This window comes from Hippopotamus amphibius, chromosome 11 (assembly GCF_030028045.1).
Source record: "Hippopotamus amphibius kiboko isolate mHipAmp2 chromosome 11, mHipAmp2.hap2, whole genome shotgun sequence".
NCBI lineage: Eukaryota > Metazoa > Chordata > Mammalia > Artiodactyla > Hippopotamidae > Hippopotamus > Hippopotamus amphibius.
The window spans coordinates 24,097,358-24,113,193 of record NC_080196.1 but is presented as its reverse complement, the minus strand read 5'-3'; the positions used below and the strand labels follow the sequence as shown (position 1 = coordinate 24,113,193).

The 15,836-nt window shown below is 50.9% G+C and overlaps 2 protein-coding genes across 4 annotated transcripts; both read left to right on the top strand.

Annotated features, from left to right (window-relative positions):
* Nucleotides 1–3,135: 3,135 nt before the first annotated feature.
* On the top strand, nucleotides 3,136–4,449 carry IER3 (immediate early response 3). Its single transcript, XM_057699241.1, has 2 exons — nucleotides 3,136–3,418; nucleotides 3,513–4,449. Exons 1-2 carry the CDS (start codon nucleotides 3,209–3,211, stop codon nucleotides 3,771–3,773), a joined length of 471 nt encoding a protein of 156 aa, XP_057555224.1. The 5' UTR covers nucleotides 3,136–3,208; the 3' UTR covers nucleotides 3,774–4,449.
* A 451-nt stretch (nucleotides 4,450–4,900) lies between these two features.
* Nucleotides 4,901–15,315, top strand: FLOT1 (flotillin 1). 3 transcript variants are annotated; one of them, XM_057699238.1, is made up of 13 exons: nucleotides 4,903–5,069; nucleotides 5,396–5,452; nucleotides 5,755–5,830; nucleotides 5,918–6,008; nucleotides 6,226–6,369; nucleotides 6,507–6,626; nucleotides 6,715–6,810; nucleotides 7,016–7,168; nucleotides 12,753–12,934; nucleotides 13,091–13,136; nucleotides 13,250–13,387; nucleotides 13,641–13,805; nucleotides 14,922–15,315. In XM_057699238.1, the coding sequence occupies exons 2-13, from the start codon at nucleotides 5,410–5,412 to the stop codon at nucleotides 14,949–14,951; spliced, it is 1,284 nt and encodes a 427-aa protein (XP_057555221.1). In that variant the 5' UTR covers nucleotides 4,903–5,069; nucleotides 5,396–5,409; the 3' UTR covers nucleotides 14,952–15,315. The 3 variants fall into 3 exon arrangements, with proteins under 3 accessions (XP_057555223.1, XP_057555221.1, XP_057555222.1); XM_057699239.1 differs by lacking the exon at nucleotides 4,903–5,069 and adding an exon at nucleotides 5,077–5,191; XM_057699240.1 differs by lacking the exons at nucleotides 13,250–13,387; nucleotides 13,641–13,805 and having other exon boundaries at nucleotides 4,901–5,069.
* Nucleotides 15,316–15,836: the final 521 nt, after the last annotated feature.

The following is a 15,836-nucleotide window of genomic DNA, read 5'->3' as shown; positions in this document are numbered from 1 at the left end:
TTCATTCTATTGCTGTCAGTACCCCCACTCTCCATGCTTCCTGACTCTCATGCTACCCAGCTTATTACTAAATTCTGGTAATCTTATGCTAGGAATGTCTCTTAAAGCCACCCCTCCTCTTAGTTCCTTGTGTCACAGTCCATTTCAGGCCCTTGTTTCCTTCTACCCAAACTTCTTTAATAGTTTCCTGTCTCTGCCTCAGTGTCTCGCCATTCAGGGCATACTCCTTGTCCCACTCAGTTCTCAGCTTTGAACTTGCCCCCCTTTGATGTCATTCCATGACCCACGAGCTCCACAGTCTAGAGTCAAACCCAGTCCCCTGGCCTGACAGCTAAGCTCTCCTCACTGCCCAGTTCCTTTCCAGCCATCATCACTTCCACTGTTGTCAAACCTAGATTCCTGTGCCTGATGCACACTGAGGCCAAACAAACTGAAATATTGGAGTTTGGGGCACAGAAAGGTTTATGGAAGTGCCAAGCAAGAACAGGCAGCTCACACTCAACGCCCCCCCCTCCCCCAACTCCCCAATGGTTTTCAGAGAAGAGTTTTTAAAGGCAAAATTTGGATCCTCAAGGGCTATGTCATTCTTTTAAAGGTTATGCCCTGCCCCCTTCCCTCCTGTTTCATGATGAGGATGAGAAGGTGCCAAAAACTGCAAGTGCCAGGGCAGAGCCATTTAAGCAGAGGACCTAAGGTGAGAAAGAGCTTGGCAAGTCCTGGGAACTGAAAGGAGGAGGCCCTGGGTGGCAGAGCACAGCGTAAGAGAAGAGGGGTTAAAATGAGTTTGGAGAGGAAGAAATGAGCTTTTGAAGACACTGTTATGGAACAAAGTTCATGTGCCCAATGCACAGTGAGGCCAAATAAACTGAAACATCAGAGGCTGGAGCAGAGAAAGAGCTACTGCAGGGCCGAGCAAGGAGAATGGGTGGCTTGTGCTCAGAAACCCTGAACTCCATGATGGTGTTTTGGGGAAAAGTTTTTATAGGCAAAATTTATAGGGTGAGTGCTGCAGGGTGTGTGACGTTCATCTGATTGGTTGGTGGTGAGGTAACAGGGGCAGTGCTCCAGGAATCTTGTGCTCAGCCTGAAGTTACCATCCTCCAGTTGAGTGGGGGCCTTAGTTTCTATAGAAGAACTCAAAGATATATTATGTATATCCCTTGAAAAGGAACCGGGATCCTGCTTTATCTGCACTATTTTTTTTTTTTAATTTTTGTCTGCACTGTGCAGTCTGCGGGACCTTCCCCTACCAGGGATCAAACCTGTGCCCCCTGCAGCAGAAGCTTGGATACTGACCACTGGACTGCCAGGGAAGTCCTGCACTATTGTTTCTTGACTGCTCCTCTTCTGTTTCTGCATTCCCTTCCTTCCCTAATTAGTAACTGAAATCTGCCCTTTGGAACCCAGGGAAGGTCTAGGAGGCTGAAGCCTTTTTCAAGAAACATGGGACAACAAACAAGAAACATGGGACACGGAAAGGCTTTGGTACCCAAAAGGGCCCCATAGGGTCCTGCTGAGTTTCATCACTACCCCTTTACGGGAAACTTATCCTGAGTTTGATTGTTTTTCTTGTGATTCCCCAAACACATCCTGTACTTTTCCAGCTCAAGGACTTTGCTGATTCCATTCTCTTTCTCAGTCATCTTCCACATCTGACTCTGTGGTATCCCACCCACTGTTTAAGGTCATCTCAAATGCCATTGTTCCCTGATGCCTCACGTGATTGATTAGACAGACAGCAACAGTAGCTCTATTGGGTCCCCTTTAGACTTAGTCTTCCATTTTCTTAGAACCTGATGAGCTTGCTTTAGATAAAGCACTTGGCTTGCTCAGCAGCACACACGCTGAAACCTACCTCAGTACTCAACAGAACCTTTTAACAGGGTGTCTGGCCCTGTTGAATGCTCAAAAGATGTTAAATTCTGTGTCCATGAACGGTGTCTCTAAGGCAGTTATGAAAATGTTTTGAGCTATTATCATCACCACAGCATTTGCATAATGGCTCACAGTTTAAATGTTCTTCACATAAACAAATCCAGGTGGCTTCTAACCTCTCGCCTCTGTATTTTGTGGTCCTCTGCTCCAGCCACATATGAACATTTCTGCACATGGCTGGGTTGCTCCTGTACAGTCTCTGCACCTTTGTTCTGTGTGTGTGTGTGTGTGTGTGTGTGTGTGTGTTATGTGCATATTGAAGGGGAGCAGAATATGCCACCCCAAAATGTGCCACTTTGGCATGTGGATTATTTGGAGCTGAAGGCAATCAAGACCCAGCAGACTCAGGAAAAGCTTTTTTACCTCTCCCTTAACTGCCTATATACTTTAGGTAGGGGGCCTGGCCCAGAGATAGCTTTCATCCGAAAGATTTTACCTACTTGGCAGGGTAAACATCTAATTAGCAAACATCTGCTCTTCTCATCTTCCTGTGAATTATCCACTTCCCCTTCAAGCCCCAGGCCACTTTTCCATTCCTTAGCTCAACATGGCATATAAGCCTCAATTGCCAGACTGCCTTTGAGTCTCCAGTCTTCATGGGCTCCTGTAAGTAAGCAATTAAATTTGTTTTCTCCTGTTAATCTGTCCTATGTCGACTTAATTATTAGACCAGCCAAAGAAACTAGAAGGAAAGGAGAAAATTTTCCACCTCTACAATGTGGTGTGTGTATGTGGGTGCGCGCGTGCACGCGCTAACGCAGGCAGGGTTGTGCCTGTGTGTGCTAGTGTGTTCATTTCTCTTAGGCATCTTGGCTATTTCTGTAGTGACCTCCCTCCTAGGCTGTGTGTTTTCTGTCCCTACAAACGTGTGAATGTGCACGTTTAACTGTGGTTCCTTGACTTTGCAGGATGGCCAGACTTCCTTCTGTAATCCTTCCTGCCTACCCAGAGATGGGGCTTGTGGCTGAACTGTCTCAAACTGCCTGTGGGCCCCTCTCCAGCTGCCACATGTCCTGACATGTGCCCGCAATCCACAGTCCGGGATTTCATCCGCCTCCACTCACAACTCACACACAACACACACTTAGGTGCCTACAGTTGCACCGGCCAAGTCTCCACCCCCTCCCTTTGCTTAAACTTCGGAATTTCCAGCCGACAGGCCAACCTCTCCAGCAGCGGGTGGAGTTGAGAAGGGCCCGCCCAGTTCTCCGGGTACATAACTAGCTCTGCAGGACTGCGGGGTCACTCGTCCTTCTGCTCAGCTCCGCGCACAATGTGTCACTCTCGCAGCTCCCTCCCCACCATGACTGTCCTGCGAGCTCCGACCCCGGTCCTCGCTACCAGCCCGGGACCCCGACGGGGCTCCGGTCCCGAGATCTTCACCTTCGACCCTCTCCCGGAGCCCGCGGCGGCCCCCGCCGCGCGCCCCAGCGCCTTCCGCGGGCACCGAAAGCGCAGCCGTAGGGTCCTCTACCCACGAGTGGTGAGTGTCGCCCAAGTGGACATCCCGGGGGAAGAGCAGGGTGAACCGTCCGACGCCGGGGCTCTGACCTGTTCCCTTTGTCATCTCCCCTCAGGTCCGGCGTCAGCTGCCAGTCGAGGATCCGAACCCTGCCAAAAGGCTGCTCTTTCTCCTGCTCACCATCATCTTCTGCCAGATCCTGATGGCTGAAGAGGGTGTGTCGGCACCCCTGGCCCAGGAAGACATCCCCAGCGCGCCATCCCCCGCGCCCACCGTTGCGCCCCCGGTCCTCGAGCCCCTTAATCTGACCTTGGAGCCCTCGGACTACGCTTTGGACCTCAGCACTTTTCTCCAGCAACACCCGGCCGCCTTCTAACCGGGACTGCCCACGCCCCCAAAGAATCTGAAAAACACTGGGTGCACCTGGTGCGCGAGAGCGTATCCCAAACTGGGACTCCCGAGGCAACTCGCACTCAGAACACTACAGCGGAGACGCCAGCCCGAGCCTGGGAGAGACAGGCACCGACACGCCCGGGGCTAGGCCGGGTGGGGAAGGAGAGCGTCGTTAACTTATTTCTCACTGCTCCTAATAATATTTATATGTATTTATGTATGCCCCCTTAGGTGATGGAGGGGTGTATGTAATATTTATTTTAACTTATGCAGAGGTGCGAGATGTGCTCCTTGCTGCAAATGCAGATCTCTGGGTATTTATTGGGCTCTGTGGGATTGGTGGAGGCCGGCGCCCAGAATTGAGTGAGGCTGGGAAGAGGGACGGAGGAAACCCGGGTCCGAGAAGGCTCCCGGCTTGGGAGTCAAGGACGGTGGTGGGTCGTAGTAGGTTTAGCGGGTGACAGACTCAGTCCTCCAACATCTCAACTCTGGAGTCTACTGCGTGAGGCTTCGGCGGACCATTGGGAATAAGGTCCTTGGCCTTCGATCTCCTCGAAGTTGCCCCCAACGGGTGGCTGCGGGGTCGGTGGGCTGTCAGAGGGCGGCTATGGGGTCGCCCGGTATGTTCTGTGAACACAAATAAACTTGACTTACTGTCAGCAGTCATGTGAGTGTCTCTTTGCAAGCGGCGGTTCCCCACCCCTCATGGCCTTCGAGCGCCAGGGCCCGGCCGGAGGAGCCGTGGCCAAGTCCCCAGCGGGCGCTCCTCCCCGGGTCCCTGAGCCCCTGGTCCCGGAGCCACGGAACCCAGCATCCTGTGACCGGATGCTGTCGTTCGTTGCCCAGTCTGCGGTTTTCCCTGTTAGTTCTCTCAGGGCAAATCCGCAATGAGTCAATCTCCCTCGCCCCGGAGTGCCGCATCCACCGAGGTCACGTCCCGCGGGGTGGGGCGTGGGGTGGACTGGGCGGGGCTGCGGACCCCGGAAGGGCGGTGAAGCGGGGGCTGTCCCTGCCCCGGCTGTCTCTGCAGCCCGGGTGGCTGCGGACCTGAGCGGGGCCTGCCGGGAAAGGGGCGGGCCGAGAGGTGGGTTGGTCCGCCGCGGGGGCGGGGTCGCGTCTGGCGCGGCAACAGGGTGCGGCCGGGTTGGGGGCGCGGGCTGCAGCGCCGGCCCACCTCCCAGGAAGGCCGTGCGCTAGTGGTCCCTGCTCGGCTCCCAGGTCCCCTGCGCGGCCCCGCCCTGCCCCGCTCCCCGGCCCGGCAGCCGCCTGCTCCGGGAAGGTAGGTGGGGGAGGGGAGATGGAGCCGGCTCTGGAGGAGCGGGATGGGTGGCGCAAGGGTCTGGAGGCCTCGAAGGGCTGGGAGCGCTTTATCAGATAAGGGAGAAACCGCCGTCGCTGAAGGTGGGGCGCGGCAAGGGGCTGGGAGTCGCTGGGTGTCTGCGAAATTTCACAGGGAATAGCCTTAGCAGATCCGTGGGTGCGGAAGGGACTGGGCCGCGTTGTCTGCAGGCTGGGCGGGACTGACAGGAAAGCGAAAGGGTTCGCTCCTGTGGACTCCACAGCGCCCCTTCCCATCCGCCAAAGGCTTTCTCTCCCCTCTTCCAGCTCCAGCCTGAGCCATGTTTTTCACCTGTGGCCCGAATGAGGCCATGGTGGTCTCCGGTAAGTATTGTTCTCTGCTCAGCCAGTGACCCCCAAGTCCCTGCAGAGGTCCCTTCCGCCTCTCCCTACCAGCTCCCCAGCGCCAAGCCTTCTGCCCACCCTACCCCCGGTGGCTGCAAGACAACCGCTTGTGATCATTCCATGTTGCTGTCCTTCCAAGGCCCGCACTGCCCCCCGCCCCTGCCAGCTCCCAGATTTCCTGGTGGGGATTGCTCCCCGCTCCCTTCCCCAGTTCTGTCTTCCACATTCCAGCTCTACCGTGGCCAGCGGCCACCACAGCTCACTGGCCCCTCCCCTTGCAGGATTCTGCCGGAGCCCCCCTGTCATGGTGGCTGGAGGACGTGTCTTTGTCCTGCCCTGCATCCAGCAAATCCAGAGGTAGGTAACAAGAGAACTAGGGAAAGGCAAGCCCCGTTTTGTCTCTTTCCTCCTTTTCACACTGTCCACCCCTTCTTTTTCCCCTAGGATCTCTCTCAACACACTGACCCTCAATGTCAAGAGTGAAAAGGTTTACACGCGCCATGGGGTCCCCATCTCAGTCACTGGCATTGCCCAGGTGAGGCTTTCAGAGCCTTTCCCCCAAAGTCCACTCCCATATCACCTTCTCTGTCCCCAGACATTAAGTATCTTCTGTTCCCTACCTCTGCCTATGGAGAAATTTCTCTGCTAGTCTTAGCTTCTCCAGGGATCCCCAAGGCACTTGACTGTCACTGCCTCCTCCCTACCTTCATGAAAGCTTCACCACATCCTCCCTAACCCTATTCTGGCTACAGGTGAAAATCCAGGGCCAAAACAAGGAGATGTTGGCAGCCGCCTGTCAGATGTTCCTGGGCAAGACGGAGGCTGAGATTGCCCACATCGCTCTGGAGACGCTGGAAGGCCACCAGAGGGCTATCATGGCCCACATGACTGTGGAGGTGGGCCTGAGGGCAGGGGAAGATCTGGAAGGGATGCCAGAGTGAAAGGGGCCTAAGGACCAAGCTAGTCTGTAGGAGACGATGGTCAGAGGATCTGAAAGCTTATGTTCCTTCTTCTCTCCATTGTGTTATCCTAGGAAATCTATAAGGACAGGCAGAAATTCTCAGAGCAGGTTTTCAAAGTGGCCTCCTCAGACCTGGTCAACATGGGCATTAGTGTTGTCAGCTACACCCTGAAGGACATTCACGATGATCAGGTAAACCTAGGCAGTTGCTCCTCCCCACTTCCCTGCTCCCATCTGTTAAACCCTACCAAGGAGTGTGATATCTGCAACTCTCCCACAGGACTATTTGCACTCCTTGGGGAAGGCTCGAACAGCTCAAGTCCAAAAAGATGCTCGGATTGGGGAAGCGGAGGCCAAGAGAGACGCTGGGATCCGGGTGAGAGATCTGGGGGGTCACCGTGGGCCTATTGTGCACCTGGTGGGAGAGGGGATGGCATGGGGCCTGCTGGAGCAGGGTTGACAGAGGACATAAATGAGGCCAGGTCTGGGGTGAAGACAGAGGAGCTTGATGGAGAGCAGGCTGTCTCCCTGGGGCCTTCCTCTCTCTACTCTGACTCCCTACCTGATCTCTGCATGGACAGGAGGCCAAAGCCAAGCAGGAAAAGGTGTCTGCTCAGTACCTGAGTGAGATCGAGATGGCCAAGGCACAGAGGGACTACGAGCTCAAGAAGGCCGCATATGACATCGAGGTCAACACCCGCCGAGCACAGGCTGACCTGGCCTATCAGCTTCAGGTCAGAGCCCCCTGCTGGCCCGGTGGCCAGGCCGGACTTCACTCCCTCCCGGTTCTTCTCAGGCCACCACTCTGTCTCACATTCTAACTCTGATCCCCTTATTAATACTGGCCCTCCATTTCTGATCCAACTCCTGCATATGGGGAAGATTTAAAAGACCTAAACATTTCAGCTGAAAAGCAAAGTAAAGGCTCGGAAAGGATATGCTTGATAGGGCTGATCATGGGCTTGGGGCAGGTTGTGCCCTGTGCAAGGGCACCTGGGTGAGGGGGTAAATCAGAGCTAAGATCCAGCCATGCTGCACTCACCAAGCTGTGCACAGGGCCTGGGTGAATGGGTCTGTATCCACCCAGAGGAAGGGGTGCCTTTTTCTAGTTTGCACAGGGCTACTCCATGGGCTCACAGCAGCTCTGGTGATCCCAGAAAGGTGTGAGGAAGGAAAGGGTGGGCTTAGGCTTTGAATCCCACGAAATGAGACATGGAGACCCTGATCATGCAGGGGGTGCAGTCGATCCTTATCATTTGTGGATCCTGTATTTGAGAATTTGTCTTATCACTAAAATTTATTGGTTGCCCCAGAACCAGTACTTTTTGTACTGCTGACCATTTGCAGACATGCACAGAGCGGAGAACAATTTGAGTTGCCTGATATGTGTTTCCCAGTTGAGGTTGAACAGGAAGATGTTCTGCCTTCTTGTTTCAGCTCATACTGTAAACAATGTCATTTTCACAGTATACTCACTTCCACATTTTTTGCACTTTTGTGCTCTTTTTTGGTGATTTTACAGTTTACAGTGCCTCCAAGTGTAATGCTGAAGTGTCGTCCAGTGTTCTTAAGCGCAAGAAGGCTGTGATGTGCCTAATGGAGAAGATATGTGTGTTAGATAAGCTTCTTTCAGGCATGAGTTATAGTGTGTTGGCCATGAGTTCATTGTTAATGATCAACAAATACATTACATATGGTGTCTTTAAGCAGAAACACATAAAACAAGGATGTATAGGACTTCCCTGGTGGTCCGGTGGTTAAGACTCTGAGTTTCCAGTACAGGAGGTGTAGGTTCGATCCCTGGTCAAGGAACTAAGATCCCACATGCCATGTATCTTGGCCAAAAAAAAAAGGGTATATATGGATCTGTTGATCTGTTATGACCAGAGGCTCACAGGAACATAACCCTGTATTTCCCTTAGGAACAAAATAAGTATTTGTTAATGCATTGTTTACAGCTACTTTATAAGACAGAACTATCATAAATAACAAGAATCAACAGTACTTTGAGACCTTTACCCAAAGGATAGCAATATTATGAAATTCATTTTTGCCAAGAGTCGGTACATGGTGAAATCATGAAGTGCAACACATTTTTAGTTGCGATATTAAATCTCTGGGTAGCTTGACAGGTACCTGAGTGTGGCATAGTACTTTGCTACTCAAAATGTGCTCTACCTCCCAGCAACATCAGCATCCCTGGGGAGCTTGTTAGAAATCCAAAATCTGATGCTCCAGCCCAACTGACCAAGTCAGAATCTGTATTTTAACAAAATCCCTACGTGATTCATGTGCTGATACACATTGGAGCTTGAGAAGCATTAACGTAGTGGAAACCATCAACTTGGGTGGAACTTAACCCACCCAGGGAGAAGGTCCTTAATCTTCTCAACATGGCTTTCCTTGTCTGCAAAGGGGTGGGCTGGTTTGTGTTCTGTTCAGCTTTTATTAGTTCCTCATTTTGTGGCAGCCAGGCTTTGTGCTAGGTGCTAGGGAAATAAGGATTTATTCAACAGGTATCTATTAAATGCCTCCTGTGTGCTAGGCATTGCTTTGGAGGTGAGCATATGAGTATGAATGAGACAGAATAAGACTCCTGCCCTCATGGAGCTTTACATTATAATACAAGAAACAACTAATAAGCAAATAACCTCCACTGTCTCTAATTATGTTGAGCTATAAAGGAAATAAATAGGTGGTACTCTGTTGGGGGGGTACTCTATTAGGTCAGGGGTGATCAGAGAAAGCTTTGGTGAGGAAGTGATATGTGAGATACATGTACACACTCTGTATACAGGTGTATACACTCTGATCATCAGAGAGAAACCCTGGAGAAAGAGTCCGCAATGTAAAGAGTTGCAGGCCAAGAACATTCTAGTCCAGTGCTGTTCAAATAGAACTTTCTGTGGTAATGGAAATGCTCTGTATCTGTGACGTTGAGCACTTGTAATGTGGCTCGTGTGACTGAGGACCTGAATTTTAAATTTTTTAAATTTTGATTTAAATAACTATGTGGCAAGTGACTAGGCCGGGGGACTAGCACGTGCAAAGACCCTGATGTAGGAAAGAGCTGGGCGTGTCCCAGGAACAGAAAGGAGGTTTCTGATCCAGTATGGCTGGTGTGCTATGAGTGAGGAGAGGCAGGCGGGACCAGGCCTCGTAGGGTTCAGGTGGCCATGATGGAGATTTAGAAGATTCGAAGCACAATGGGAAGCTATTGGAGAACTTTAAGCGGGGAGGCGCTCTGGTGTGATTTACATTTTTACAAGGATCAGTCCAACTGCTGTGTGGAGAATTGATTGTCAAAAGAGAAGAGAGGATGCAGGGAGATGAGTTAGAAGGTTTTTCAAAGATGATGGATTTTGTGAAAGGGTTTCCAGTGTATGCACATGAAAAGTCAAGTTGGGCTTTAAAATACTAAGAAAATTTGCCTTATTATCTACCTAATTAACTACCATTTTTTAATTAGGGTCTGGTTGCATACATATAGCATTTATGCATTTTCACAACGGATTTTTTCCTAATACAAATTTAAGGTTTATCCAATAACTGAGAGGTTACTCGTATGTGTATGTATCTGAATTCAAAATCTGATACCCAATGCTGAAATAAAATTAATGAAATATCTAAAAAAAAATCAAAGATGATGGATTGCATTTATGCAGCTAATTGCACTCCTTAAATCCCTCATTAAATCCACATAGGGTGATTTAAAAAAAAAAAAGGAAACGAAAAAAGATGGAGAGAACAGGAACAGAAGGAACAGAAATCATAGCATCCTTTTGCAAGCTGGAAAGCTGTGGTAATTGACTAAGCAAGTCTGGACAGCTGAGCACAAAGCTGCAGGGAAGAAAACAGTGAAATGATCTAAGGCTGGGGAGCTGGCAGCACCAGGGGCCTCTGAAGCTGTGATGAAGACCTTTGAAATAAGGAGAAACAGGTAAAAAGTGACTTCTCAGAGTTCTCTGGCTCCCTGCCTCTGGGTAATGCTCCCTTCTCTGCCCCAGTAGACTTCTGGAGGTTTATTATCTGATGAGAGTAAACCAGAGGACGTGACCTGGGGCCAGCCAGACACAGGGGAGGGCCTGAGTACTTTACCAGTAACGGGCAGGAAGATACTGTATGCCTGTTGAATACTGCCCGCTTCCCCTAACCCCTCACCCCATCAGAAGACTGCTCTGGAGAACATGACCAATCCTGTATGAAAGACTTGAAGATGCTAGGTCAGAGGTTCCTCAGCAGGTGGACTGCCCAGGTCACCCTAGAGTGAAGTTCAACAGGGAGGAAAATATGGCGGCGAAGTAGGAGGACTTGGAATACACACCTCTCCACAGATGCATCAGGAACACATCCAAAGATGCAATAATTCCCACAGAAAACCAGCTGAACACCAGCAATAGAGTGAAGCTCAAAGCCAGCGAGCCTCACCCACATACCCAGAGCTTCCCTTCAGTGTTTCAGACCTTCCTCCATGTGAGCAGGCAAGCAAGGACCCCCTGACATGCGGGATCCTGCAACATGGAAAACAGGCCAAAACCACAAGTAGAGCAAAGCAATTTGAAGCATACATACTATGCAGGGAGAAGAAATCTTAAAATATCCTCAGTGAGATAAGAGAATAATTCACATCCAGGAAATCAGGACATAGAAAACAAAAAGAGCTTTTAGAAATTAATAAGATGGCAAAAATGAAAAAAAAAATCATGATGGAAGAGAAATTCTAATAAATTTCCCAGAAAATACAACAAAACGGATGGAAAATTTTAGGAAAGAATATTAGAGCCCAGTCCAGGAGACCCAACAGAACAAAGAAAACAGAAGGAAATCATCGGTGAAAAGATTCAAACATGTTTATCTGACTTTCTGGATTGAAATGGTCCACCAAGTGCCCAACACAGTGAGTGAAAAACGTCTGCCTTGAAGAACACCACTGTGAAATTTCAGAGCACTGAGAATAAAGACAAGAACTAAAAGCTTCCAGAGAGAATGAACAGATCTCAAGCAAAGGGTCAGGCATCAGAATGACTTCAGATTTCTTAAGAAGCCCACGGAGCAATGCCATCAAAATTCTGGTGGAAAATTAATAACAACCTAGTAACCTGTGCTCAACCTAATCATCATTTAAATGGAAGAGTGGAGTGAAAATCTCCGAGAAGCAAGATCTGAAAAATCTTACTGCCCACATGCTCTTTCTGAGGGAGCTGCTGGAGGTTGGGTGTAAAGAAGAGAGAGAAGGAGGGGTGGGTGGGCTCCAACACAGGAACATGGTGATGCTGCACTTGGGGGCCAAGAGCAACCAGTCCAGTTTGGAACAGGTTTGAAATTTTAGGGTCAGAGACAGTACAGGGTGCCACCCTTCCTCCAGAAGCACCCTTCCTCTGGAGTGAACGGCTGAGCCCAGTAAAGGCAGGGGCACTGTTTCTTGTATTGATGAGCCCCGCAGGGAAGATGGTGCACGTCTGAGCCGGAGCAGTGAGGCAAGAAGTGTGTTCCTCCCCCGAATGTCTCCTCACTGACATCTTGGCAATGATCCCTCTACTCTCCAAGGGATAAGAAAATGAAATCTGCCTAAGTAAGTGGAAGTCTATGTATACGTGTTCTTGTAGTTGCTTACAGTATCCCTGGAAGGATACACAACCAGCTGGTCATGGTGATTGTTTCAAGGGAAGGGACCCAACCAGGTGGCTTGAGAAATAGGGGGGAGGAAACCTTTGTTATCACTGTTTACTTTTTTCTTTTGAATTTGGACCACGTACAAAAGATAAAAATGAAAAGGACACACACAGCCCCCCAAAAGAAAGTTGGTGAGAGAACTTTTCAGGAGTTGACAGTGGCTTGCACTAAGGTAACTGCCACCCAGGTGGAGAGAAGTGCATGGATTTGAGTGCGACTGGAGGTGGAGGATGGCCACCACGCACTCAGTGCCCACCAGGTGCTCATACTCCAGAGGGAGACTCAGTGGAGAAGCAGGGTGATAGGGGAGCTCAGTGGAGGGACGCTTCAACTGGTCTGAGGGAGAACAGGGGCTGGCTCCCAGCCCTGTCCAGTCCTGAAGCTGAGACTACCTGGGGAACAGCCCTAACTGTTGATGTTGGCTCTGAGAGGGAGGATCAGGCCACCCCACCCCCCCGGGCCATGCCTCGGGTCTGTACTGGAAATCTGGAAATGGACTCCCCTGGGCAGGCTGGGTCCCCGGGGACTGACTGCACATGCCTGCTCTATTTTTATATCCTGCCCTGGAGCCCCAGGCCTCACGTCCCTCCCTGCTTCCTGGGCACTTGCTCTTCAGCTCTGACTCTGAGCATCCCTCTTTCCCAGGTGGCCAAGACGAAGCAGCAGATCGAGGAGCAGCGCGTCCAGGTGCAGGTGGTAGAGCGGGCCCAGCAGGTGGCAGTGCAGGAGCAGGAGATCGCCCGCCGGGAGAAGGAGCTGGAGGCCCGAGTGCGGAAGCCGGCCGAAGCTGAGCGCTACAGGCTGGCGCGCCTAGCGGAGGCAGAGAAGTAAACACCCCTCCCTGGCCCCTCTCCCGGCTCCTTCACCACCTGGGTGCCCCCAGATGAAGAGTTGAGGCCTCCTCTATCTGTACTCCTTCTGTGGAGTCCTCCCAGAGCAAGGGCTCTTCCTCAGCTCTTCCCTCCACTCCCTTCTCTGCCCAGGTCCCAGCTGATCATGCAGGCAGAGGCAGAAGCCGAGTCTGTGCGGGTGAGTTAGCAGGTGCCTCTTGCCAGGCTTGTGGAGGGAGTGGGGGGATTGTGCTGGGATTTCTTGTAATAACCACCGCCATCAGCACCCCAAGTGTCCCGTACCCTCCTCAGATGCGTGGGGAAGCCGAGGCCTTTGCCATAGGGGCCCGAGCCCGGGCCGAGGCTGAGCAGATGGCCAAGAAGGCAGAGGCGTTCCAGCTGTACCAGGAGGCTGCTCAGTTGGACATGCTGCTAGAGAAGCTGCCGCAGGTCTGGGGGTCGAGTGGACAAAAGCAGAGGAGGGACAGGATGAGGGAATGAGGGGTGCGGGAAATGAGGGGCTGGGGGAGAACCAGGCAAGGGGCTGTAGGTTAGGGGGTGGGAATTACAAGCCAGTGACCAGAGTGAGGAAGGGTGATCCTCACAGAAGAGAAGGACAAGGGTCTTAAAATCCAGAGGAAGGAGTCTGAGGAGGATGGGTGTGGTCAGACCGCAGGTGCTGAGTGGGCATCTTACCTACCAGGTGGCAGAGGAGATCAGTGGTCCCTTGACCTCGGCCAGTAAAATCACACTGGTGTCCAGTGGAAGTGGGGCCATGGGGGCAGCCAAAGTGACCGGGGAAGTGCTGGACATCCTGAGCCGCCTGCCAGAGAGCGTGGAAAGACTCACAGGCGTCAGCATCTCCCAGGTGAGGGCTTCTAGGGTGGGGGCTGTGGAGCCGAATCACCAGGTTCCTGTGGCATGTGACGCAGCTGGCCTAGCACAGGGCCGGCACCCAGGAGGCCTGGGGGCCCCTTTTGTTTATTCATTGCTTTCTGTGTGCCGGACACCCAGTGTGTGCTAAGGTTCTACACAAATGGTTTACAAAACTTTTTTAATCAAACTTCCTTTGCGGTATGTAGGGTTTTACAAAGTAAAGAAACTGATCTTCCAGTTTAGCCCATGTCATACAGCTGGTGAAGCTGGGCTTCAAACCCAGGCCAGCTGTCTCTGGAGCCTGTGCTCTTAGTCACCCCACTAGTAGAAGGAACTGGTTGCAGCCTGTTGACCATTAATTTCAAGGCACATCACTGCTTTTCTTGGTGCCTGTTTATTCACCTGTAGATTATGGTAGAGATCAGAGAGCAGGACCTAGAGCCAGACTGTTTTGGTGTGAATCCTGGCTCCAGTGCACGCTACCTGTGACCTTGGATAAGTTCCTCTTCTCTGCACCTGTTTCTTCACCTTAAAACTGGGTTAATAAAAGTAACTACCCTGTTGAATTAAGGGGATTAAATAAGTAAATATTTGCAGTGTTTAAAACAGTGCCTAGCACGTAGTAAGTACTATATAAGTGTGTTAAGGGACTTCCCTGGCGGTCCAGTGGTTAAGACTCCACACTCCCAGTGCAGGGGGTGTGGGTTTGATCCCTGGTCAGGGAACTAAGATCCCACATGCTGCATGGCCAAAAACAAACAAAACAAAAACAACAACCAAAAAAAAGTGTGTTAAGTAAAAAATGCATATATAAATAAAAGCACTGGACCAAATCAGTGACCTTTGAGCTGGGTTCCTTGAAGTCTTTTTGAGTCCTGCTGTGGATAATTGGAAGCTAAGGAGGGCCTGTGCAAGCAGAGATCTGGCCCCCTTCACCCCTTTGCAGTTCAATAATTATACAAGAATCTAAGTGACTGCTTGGCAAAGGGGGGTGAAGGTAGGGTACCAGAAAAAAGCAGAATACTCCTCCCTGCAGCCCATTCATCCAGACGGGAGCTTGGGAGAGCAGGGTACCTGCTTCTCACAGTCATCACTGTTCTTTTGCCAGGTGAACCACAAGCCTCTGCGAACAGCCTGAGCCCTCGACCTTCGCAGTGCCCTCGTAACTCACGTTGCCTGAGTGGTCCCAATGTTGCATGCACTTCCGCTGGCTCCCTGAGCACTCCTCCGACAGAGGGGTTCCACCACTCGTCTCTCCTTGCCAAATAGCCTGTGCCTTGCCTTGGAGGGGAAGGGTTGCTCCCCTTTCTAGCCCCACACTGCGGAGGCTGCCAGTTCCCCAGGGATCCCATGCCAGCCTTCTGATGATCCCACTCCCAACTTATTTAAACTAGTCTGAGCCTGTTGTCCAGACTTCTTCCGTGACCACGTCTTGAGGGACAGTCTGCAGGTTCTCAACGTTACTTGTCAAATAAATTGTTGTTAATAAGTACTGATACTTATGAACAGTTAATACAGCAGAACTAATTCAAAATGAATGCTAGAGTGTAGCTTTCTTCCTAACATTCAGTAGGCTTTTTACAATGGGAGAGGCAGTAGTTACTTGTATACTGTTGAGTTGTAGGATTAATCCCCACACCCTCAACCCCGAAGTCAGTCAGAAGAGCATGCTGAATTGGAAGCATCAATAATTGCATTAGTCCCTAGAATTACTGAAAAATATGGCCAAGGGAAATTGTTAAATTTGTTGCATTGCCAAGGCAGCTTTGAAGACTGTTACAATGTGCTCTTTGAAGCATGAGGTATTAGGTGGAACATAGTTTGGAATGGGACTGTGGTGTGAGAGGCTATGCTAGTGATTTCTTGCCTTAGGCTGAGAAAACCCACAGGATTACAGAAAAGTGTTACCCATAACTGAAAGGAACCCTGGATTCACTGTGGTTTCATGGGATTCTTCTGGAGCAGTTAAAAACAGACTGCTGGAGTCCAACCCACTCCTGGTTCAGTATATCTGGGCAGGAAG

What these genes read in the sequence shown, in the direction of transcription:
- IER3 (XM_057699241.1), top strand. Translation starts at nt 3,209, where the DNA reads ATGTGTCACTCTCGCAGCTCCCTCCCCACCATGACTGTCCTGCGAGCT. An exon ending in GGGTCCTCTACCCACGAGTG is followed by an intron (nt 3,419 to 3,512) that starts GTGAGTGTCGCC and finishes ATCTCCCCTCAG; the next exon opens with GTCCGGCGTCAGCTGCCAGT.
- FLOT1 (XM_057699238.1), top strand. Translation starts at nt 5,410, where the DNA reads ATGTTTTTCACCTGTGGCCCGAATGAGGCCATGGTGGTCTCCG. An exon ending in CGCCTAGCGGAGGCAGAGAA is followed by an intron (nt 12,935 to 13,090) that starts GTAAACACCCCT and finishes TTCTCTGCCCAG; the next exon opens with GTCCCAGCTGATCATGCAGG. An exon ending in TGCTAGAGAAGCTGCCGCAG is followed by an intron (nt 13,388 to 13,640) that starts GTCTGGGGGTCG and finishes CTTACCTACCAG; the next exon opens with GTGGCAGAGGAGATCAGTGG.